The sequence below is a fragment of the Cynoglossus semilaevis genome, chromosome 16 (assembly GCF_000523025.1).
Source record: "Cynoglossus semilaevis isolate Cse_v1.0 chromosome 16, Cse_v1.0, whole genome shotgun sequence".
Classification (NCBI taxonomy): domain Eukaryota; kingdom Metazoa; phylum Chordata; class Actinopteri; order Pleuronectiformes; family Cynoglossidae; genus Cynoglossus; species Cynoglossus semilaevis.
The window spans coordinates 894,129-902,961 of record NC_024322.1 but is presented as its reverse complement, the minus strand read 5'-3'; the positions used below and the strand labels follow the sequence as shown (position 1 = coordinate 902,961).

The window sequence follows — 8,833 nt, the reverse complement described above, 5'->3', positions numbered from 1 at the left end:
CTGAGGAACGAGACCGGGAACAACACAGATACTACCCGGAACGGGACGCAGCCGGAGTCGGATGAAGCCCGGCTCTCCGGGCGAGTCCCGGGATACGGAGACCGGGCAACTCAGTCACTGCCGTTGATAGCTGTTTTCTGGCTCATCTTCGCCCTGATTGGACCGTTGGACGCTATTTTCTACACATGAGAAGGGGGGAAACTGAGGAAACGGGGAAGTGTCGTTTTTGGAGAGGAAATAAAAGGAAGAGGACTTTACTTTTTTTGCACAGGATTCAAGAGTGAGACAAAGAAAAAAGTCACATATTAAGTCATGACAGTGTCTAGATCAGGTGTGGGCAAACCTTTGGACTCGCGGGCCACGATTGTCCTAAAAATGACGGGTCAGGAGCAGATAGATGGAGCGTTGGTGTAAACTAAGATAAATGACATGCGATAAAAAATGATAAAAGTCATGAATAGAGGCTAAAATGCTTTTATCATTTTCTACGCCATCTATTGGGGAAACGTGGGTATTGCAGGGAAAAGGCATACGTATAATGATAATAGAAATAAATTATATGATTTGGAAAAATTTGGATTAAAACTAAAAAGCTGAATGGGCCGTTTAGATGTTTGTGAAGAAGGTCCTAATTGATGAGGTCTATTTGGAGAAGAACACCCGAAGAAGTCTGCGGAAAACCCCCCAGTGGTGTCCTCTCAGACAAAGGGAGGCGCTACAATGACCCTTTGGATGACAGCGGTGCCAAATCACACATGCAAATGAGCCACAGTCGAGTGAAAGGCAGTGTAGAACAAATACTTGTGTATGATTGTTAACGCCGTTGTTAAATATTTATATGTCGCTTCTTATGGTGTCCTGTCGCTAGACATTTTGTGTTGTGTTGATTTAAGAGTTGTATTCTCAGCAAACAGAATAAAGTTAAATCAAAGAGTGAACTTCCTCTTTGGCATTCATTCATTTATTCCTTTCATTGTTGTCTATTATTTATATTATATTATTGTCTATTATCTATTATTTATATTATTGGTGGTATTGGTACATTGGATAAACAAACATTATTTTAATTACAATTTAAAAAATGAATTAAAACATATGTATTATTATTATTATTATAGATAAATACAGAAATATAATAATAACAGCATATTTATATTAATCTACTTTTATTTTTTCCATTTTGAATTAAAGCAAATAAAAATTTTCTCCACGTACTCAAAACACGTATGCTAATGTGATGGAAATAACTTTTTTAAATCTCAGTTATCACCATTGCACGTTATATTGCATAATACAAAATATCATTATTAGAGTATATAAAAAGCCTTTATTATGATTACGTATAAACGTAAAATATATGTGTATATACTATACATGGAGGTTTATTTTGTTAAAGGACTATGAAAAGAATATGAAAACAAAGTTTACGTGGCAGACTTACGTCACCATCATTACATACGGACGGCTAATAAAGCTAGAAGCTAATAAAGCGAGGCTCTGACGTAACACGATAGATGTAACAATTCTGAAACGTTTCTAAAAACACATTTCATAAATATAGTTAGTCTGCATTATTCTGTACAATATTCTGTAAATTATTTCATAATATATCGCGTCTAAACAGGAAATTGGAGAAGAAATTGAAAAACACGCAATATCAATTATAAACAAAGCCTTTTTTTTATCCTGACTTATCTTTATTACAATAAACCCATTTTGCGACATTTACGTATCTGTTAACGATAAGTTCACAGTGGTACGCAGGTTGCTATCTTGTGTTTCGGAGGATCTTATTGTGAAGCTCTGTGACCGGAAACCACACGTATGACTGTTTCCTGATACTTGATGCCGGGTGTGAACCGGAGCCGGACCCTGATGCGGATCCACCGCGTCAGACTTAAGAAAAGTTCCAGCGGTTTCAAGGAAACCGGCAACCTGCTGTTTCTCTCTGAGGTCAGTTTCAAACTTAAAGGAAAAAAAGTTAATTCATAATTTTTTCTATTGGAGTATGACAGTGTAGCTAGGCCGCAAGTTGTTTAAATTATGATGCTGCGTGAGCTGTTAGCCGTTAGCTATTGGCTGACTTTTATTGACCATTGTGGCTCAGTTCTCTTACTGTTAAAACAGAGACACGTTTACGATGCAAACGGTGATAATAATGAAGCATATTATATCGTTGGTTGACACGGTATTTTTCTTAAAACGGTTGTTAAGCCGCAGTAAATGTAGCAGTGTTTACTTTGTATTTGGACAAAATTGGCTAATTCCGCATATCTTTGTTTTTAACCTCTTAAATCAGCCTGCTTTCAAGATATTGTTATTACAATCGTGTAATGGTGGTACATGTTATATAAAACCACAGTAACAATGATTGCCGAGTGACTGTGTTTTGTATTATTATCATTCTTACTTAAAACATTTGCATTACCACTTCAGAACAGCGTCCTTTAAAGACAACTCACGTTTTGACAAAAACAATAACAAATGTAATTTCATATTTCAAATAATTTTTTCTCAAGATGTTCAGTTTTATATGCTCTCTCTCTTTTTTTTTTCTTTTTTTTTGTCATTTTAAAAAATATACACCACAGGTAAAAGTCTACTGTTTTCTGTAATCTTTTTTTTAGTGACATATGTCTAATCTCCATTTTGTGCTATTAATTTCATTATACTTATCTTTTAGGTAGTTTAGGTAGCACCAATTGACATGTGTCAGGAGTATTCACATCATTTTTCAAACTTTTTTTTTTGGATGTACTTCATCATATATGTCTGTGCGGTTTTGGCAACAGCCGAGCATTTACACATAAAGGCAGTTATTTCTGACTGTGTAAATTATTTCCTTCTATCTATCTCCAGGTCCTGTTGTCGCCCTGCCAATGGCACGGAGGTTTGGCCTCAGGGTTGAGCAGCCTGATCCTGTCCAGGTCAAGCCTCTGTCTCTGCTGATGCTGCTCCTCCTCCTTTCAGCAGTGGTTTTATCGGAGAGCACAGACTATTATGACTTGCTTGGAGTGAGCAGGGCCGCCTCCACCAGGGAGATTCGACAGGCCTTTAAGAAGCTGGCACTCACCATGCATCCTGACAAAAACCCTGTAAGAAACTCGGAGAAAATCTCAGCCTGACAAACACGAACTACTGTATCTTATCATGACACCAGCTATTGTACTTTTAATGATTAACTAAAAACTTGCTGCAGGGTGACCCCTCTGCCCATGAGAAGTTCCTGCAGGTGAACCGAGCCTATGAGGTCCTGAAGGATGTAGACCTGAGGAAGAAATATGACAAGTATGGAGAAAAGGGACTGGATGAGAATCAGGGAGGTCGATACGAGAGCTGGAACTACTACCGCTACGACTTCGGTAAGTGAGTTAAACTGACAGCCTATGCCACATGCAAACAGAGTCGTGATGGCGAAAGAAAAGCCGATTTTCTGTTTGCCTAAGATTATGACAGGTGACTCTGTTTCTTCTCAGGTATCTATGATGACGATCTGGAGATCATTACACTCGACAGTGGAGATTTTGGTGAGTGCAAGAAGTACAAAGAAATGTGACTGTGAAATGTATAGGTAACAGTACTAAAAAAAACATGCCAGACAAAACCTTTCTCAGAATTGCGGTTAATGGTTAGCCGCATGAGCCAAATAAGCAATTAAATTATTAGAACAATGTTTGAAACAAGTAAAAAGTTAGTAGAAATATATCTTATGAGGCCGCCGTCTACTAATGAGCCACGTATTGAACATAAACATGTTACACTTACGTTGTTTAAGATTCTTATCTCATCACCGCCTGGGGACAGAGAGCACAGATTGGTGATAAGTTGATTAATAGGTTGTCACTGATGTTTGCGTTTTTTGTGTTTTTTTTTTTCCAGATGCTGCGGTTACTTCAGGAGAAATCTGGTTCATCAACTTCTATTTCCCACGATGCTCTCACTGTCACCACCTCGCTCCAACGGTAATGTCAGCGCTAAGTGGAAAAACACCTATAACATACTAAACTACGCATTGAATAATGCTGGTTTTAATGGTTCTGACGCTTACTGCGGCTGTAACCATCCTTAAAACTAAGAAGTGGGCTCTCGGTAAAAAACATGACAAGAAAAAAAAAAAAAACCTTGTCTCAAAGGCCTTAAATAATGTTTTTCTTAATTCTCCATCTCATTAATTGCCATTTGGGTCATTCAAAAAAAAAAATCTCTACCAGTCAGCTCATCGTGCGGCTGTGTTCGGTGCGACCAATCGTGATCCAGCCATACATCTGATGGCGTTTGGAAGCGTTTCGAGCACGCGAGTCGCTAGATACAGTTTGCTAAATTCGAGACGTGCGTTCTTTAACCATCCAATGCCGTCGTAACTGTACGCCTGCTTGAAGGCCTTGTTGTTGCGAACAGATGAGGCTGAATTATGATTGGATAGAGAAACTCCAGTATACGCGACAAAGCAGCGCAACCAAGGGGATAAACTGAGAGCAAGAATGAATGATAAGGTGATGGTCATGAATATAAAGAAATAATGAGTCACGATATCATGATTCCTCTTATTAATTTAGAGTCTGAATGCAGAGAACTGCAGACAGTATCGCTTTAACCAAATCACGTGTTTTATGCGTGCTTCGGTCGGTCTTTTTCTCAGTGGAGAGAGTTTGCAAAGGAGATGGACGGTGTGATCAGGATCGGAGCAGTCAACTGTGGAGACAACAACCACCTGTGCAGGAGGAAGGGAATCAGTAGTTACCCCAGTCTTTTCATTTTCAGAGCAGGACAGGTGAGAAACACATTCTCCTCCTCCATTTCTGTGCCAGTCCTGTACGCCTGTACTTTTAGTACGCCTGTGCACGCCAGGGGGTCTGTTCAGTCTGTTTGTGTTAACAATTCTCACAGAAACCGGAGAAGTTCACTGGAGAACGGTCCAAAGAAGAGTTGATCCGTTTTGCCATGCAGTTCATCACCACCTCTGTCGTCCACCTGTCGCAGGGTGAGACCGGGACCACATTCATGGACTTCCTGGACTTTTGCAACCTCGCCGTGATTGATCATGACTGTGCTCTTTCTCCGACAGGAAACATATTTAGTGAAATTGAAAGTGCGTTCGCGTCGGGCGTCGGCTGGCTCATCACCTTCTGCTTCGAAAACGGAGGTAACAAGACTTCCTGTTCTCAGACCAGTTGCTTTCACATTGAAAGTCATAGTAAATATAATAGGGATGTAATGGTGTGTGTATTCGTCGCCAACAGTTCAGTATAGGACATTTTTATATTTATTTTTATATATATATATATATATATATATATTTATATATATATATATATCCCAAATTTTTAGGATATAAACAAGGCTTTATATTCAAAACTAAACTTAAAATAAAAATAACATGATATATTCTTATTTTTATGACATACTTCTTCATATTCCTCTTACTCTGTGACCTACTATGACTATAACTGTACTTTTTCTATTTATTTATTATTATTTATTACTATTTATTATTATTTATGTATTTTTGTTTATTGTATGTTTACTATAGCTTGATTGTTGATTGGCTGACACATTGGCTGATATAGTTAAACACAACTCATTTGCATGTCTGACCATGTCTGTATATGTCACTGTCACAGATTGTCAAGAGCCAAGAACCAGACAAAAGTTGGCAGGAATGTTGGTAAGAACACACCGGATTCACATGTTCAGTTACTGTTGTAAATATACTTTTTTTTTTTTTTAATTTCAATCTAACTGTATTATCAGTCACCTTTATCGAGAGAATAGGTGATTTTCACAGAGACACATCAGTTGTTGATATGCTGCTGCCTTGATCTTCGAAGTTCAAAACAGTTGTCTTTGGACTTTTTTAAAAAAAAATCCTTGATTTAAATCTACCTCAGAGACACATAACGCATTCACAAAAGGTAAATCTACCTCAGAGACACATAACGCAAAAGGAGTGGCTACAAGACCAAAAACCTGCCTATTCATTAGACTGATGATTGATAACTGCATCTGTAGTGTGTCGAAAAAAAAAACATCTCTGATTTTCCTGATGGATTTTGAAGTGAAAACAGATTGGTCTAACGCAGGCATGGGCAAACTAAGGCCTGGGGGCCGGATGCGGCCCATTCAGCGTTTTCATCCGGCCCGCCAAACTTTTCCAAATTATATTTAATTATATTATTATTATACTTGCCTTTTCCCTGCAATACCCACATTTCCCCAATAGATGGTGTTGAAAATAATTAGATTTTATAAAAGCATTTGAGCCTTTATGCATGACTCTTACATGTCATTTATCTTAGTTCACACCAACGCTCCATCTCTCTGCTCCTGACCCCGGCCCTGCCTGTTCAATTTTAGGACCAATCGTGGCCCGCGAGTCCAAAAAGTTTGCCCACGCCTGGTACTAACGTCACGCTTACTTGATCCAAATCAACTTTCCACTTTAACCCGTTGTCTGTGTTACAGGACGGTCTGGTGAAGGTTGGATTCATAGACTGTACCTTAGAAGAACATCTCTGTCACAGTTTCCAGGTCAGTTGCTTGTCCTGTGGGAGGATCTCATATATTGGCACAGGGCTTAGAGTGTTATTGATCAGAATGTATTTCCATTTTATCTCAATGGTTCCATTTGTGTGATTTGAACAGGTGACTGAAGGAGCCACGGCTTTGTTCCCACCTGGAAGCTCTGTGGCCCAGGAAGGCAGCGTGCTGGTCAGAGACTCAACTCTTTACTCGTTTCTTTAATGTCTTTTGAACAATATAAATTGATTTAAAAAAAAAAAAAAAAAAACATAATAGATTATATAAATATATCCTTGGCTGTGTATAATGTCAACAATGGGCCGGTTTGAACAAATCAATAACAATAACAATAGCAATAACATTAGACTGGCGCCATCTGTCTTAAAAATGCTACGATAAATAATAATAAATAGCTATTTTATTTCGTCAATATAATACATAAACGTAATTGTGTTTGTCTTCAAATACCAATAGGGATACGATGTTCAATTTGCATTATTGAACGTTAATGCTCTGAAGCGGGGGGGGGTCCTCAACCCCTGGTCTGGGGACCCGTGCTGGTCCGTACATCATTTAGTAAAGATGACATTCACAGATGAATGAAGCGTCTAATAAGTCCCAAATATTGCAGTTCTCAGCACAGAACGTTGAAACTGCCAAGTACTTTTGACTCGCGGTTTAATCCGCCGGGAGAACAGGCTACTGTGGGGCCGTAGACAACGACAAAAACAACAAAACAATTTGTAATATTCACTGCAGATCACACATCAAGTCGCTCTCTCTCTCTCTCCGTACACATGCACTCTCACCCACTCACCTTCCTCTGAATTTGTGCTCATTCAAGGCTAGTATGATTCAGTAATATGTCCGTAGCGCAAAATCAAAGTGAATCAAACGATACCCAGAAATGTCTACCTCTAACATTCTGGTTTTACTGCAGTACTGACTGTAGTTCTATTTCTGTTTTCAGTGGCTGAAGACTCTGGACAGTAGAGAGATCTACACTCAGGTGATGGAACACCTGCCTGATCTGGAGCTACTCACCACTGACAGCTTTGCGGTAGATAACAACGTTCCGAGACGGTAATCAACACTTGACAGGAAATGGGGTTTTTTTTCCCCCCTAAAAAAATGCGTTTCTTCTTGTCCCCAGAGTAAACTGACTCGTCATCGTTGGTTGGTCAGTTTCACTTTCGGACGAAAGAGCAGCATCTCCAACGACTACAAGAAGCTGAAAGCTTTCTTCAGAAATGACCACATACAGGTCAACTAAATGACGATTATCTGTTTTTGCTTTCCCCCCTCCCCCACCGCCGCCCCCCGCCGCCTGTCCTCCTTTGTCCTCCCATTCGGCTGACTCTTCGCCTGTCTCACTTTCACCGTTATCTTGTCTGTCTCCATCTCTCTGTCTCTCTTTGCCGCCGAATGACGGTCTCTGCCGTCCATTAGTAAGTCTCAGTTCTTCAGTCTGAAGACTGATTCTGTTCTCCTGTTTGACCGTCGGGAATGACTTGTACCACCTGTGTAACTGTCTGGGGGAAAAAAAGGCGTAATGAATAAAATGCATAATGAATAAGAAAAAAAAAGACATATATAAGTCACACCAGTCAGCTAGAGTGCCCTCTAGCAGTTAGTGTGAAAATAACAATCAGGTGAAATGATATATTTTAACATATAAGTAGCGCGTGAGTCTAAGTCGCAAACCCAGCCAAAGGATGTAAAAAAAAAAAAAAAAAAAAAGTGTGACTTATAGTCCGAGAAATATGGTATGTCTTCCTTCTGTCAGATTAACTCTGTCCTCTTGTCTAGATCTGTCTGTCAATGTCTCTTCATCTAGCTAGTTAATCTTTTCCCGGCTTCCCCGTCTGACTATTCCCCGTCCTGTCTTCTGTCTCACTTTTTGACTTTCTTTTTTTACCCCTCTTGTCTCGGAATTGAAGTGTTACCATCTGGTTGTCTTTGTCTTCCCATTGGGCTGTGTCTGTCCTCCTGCCTTCCCCCCTGTGTCCCTGGCTCAGTCTGACCATTACCTACATAAATTACATTTATGCATTTAGCGGCCTACATCGTGTCTGTCCTCCTTTCTGACTGCCTGAATTACTGTCTCCATCCTCCTATCTATCCGCGTGACAGTGATTGTCCTTGGTGTCCTCCTTTTTTTTTTTTTTTCCCTTGTCTTTCTCTATCACCTCTAACTGTCAACCTGTCTCACTTTTTGTTTCTGTTCTCTTGTGCGTTTGTCCCTCTCTCCGTCTGTCTGTCCGCCCCCCCCCCCCCTGACGTCTGCTTTTTTTTTCCCCCCGCGGCGCCAGGG

At 39.8% G+C, this 8,833-nt stretch overlaps 2 protein-coding genes across 3 annotated transcripts in view; both read left to right on the top strand.

The window, feature by feature from the left end:
- The window catches only part of nyx (nyctalopin), a 5,160-nt gene extending 4,222 nt beyond the window's left edge, over positions 1-938 (top strand). For both annotated transcript variants that reach the window (XM_025064116.1, XM_025064117.1), the window contains exon 5: positions 1-938. This exon is cut by the window's left edge and continues 622 nt beyond it. In XM_025064116.1, coding sequence (XP_024919884.1) covers positions 1-189 — 189 coding nt within the window. In that variant the 3' untranslated portion in view covers positions 190-938.
- Positions 939-2,855: 1,917 nt separating this feature from the next.
- dnajc10 (DnaJ (Hsp40) homolog, subfamily C, member 10) overlaps positions 2,856-8,833 on the top strand; it is an 11,419-nt gene continuing 5,441 nt past the window's right edge. Inside the window, 12 exon segments of the mRNA XM_025063705.1 lie at positions 2,856-3,095; positions 3,200-3,362; positions 3,477-3,527; positions 3,880-3,962; positions 4,640-4,771; positions 4,888-4,981; positions 5,066-5,143; positions 5,622-5,665; positions 6,463-6,528; positions 6,643-6,708; positions 7,490-7,579; positions 7,673-7,783. Coding sequence (XP_024919473.1) covers positions 2,880-3,095; positions 3,200-3,362; positions 3,477-3,527; positions 3,880-3,962; positions 4,640-4,771; positions 4,888-4,981; positions 5,066-5,143; positions 5,622-5,665; positions 6,463-6,528; positions 6,643-6,708; positions 7,490-7,579; positions 7,673-7,783 — 1,194 coding nt within the window. The 5' untranslated portion in view covers positions 2,856-2,879.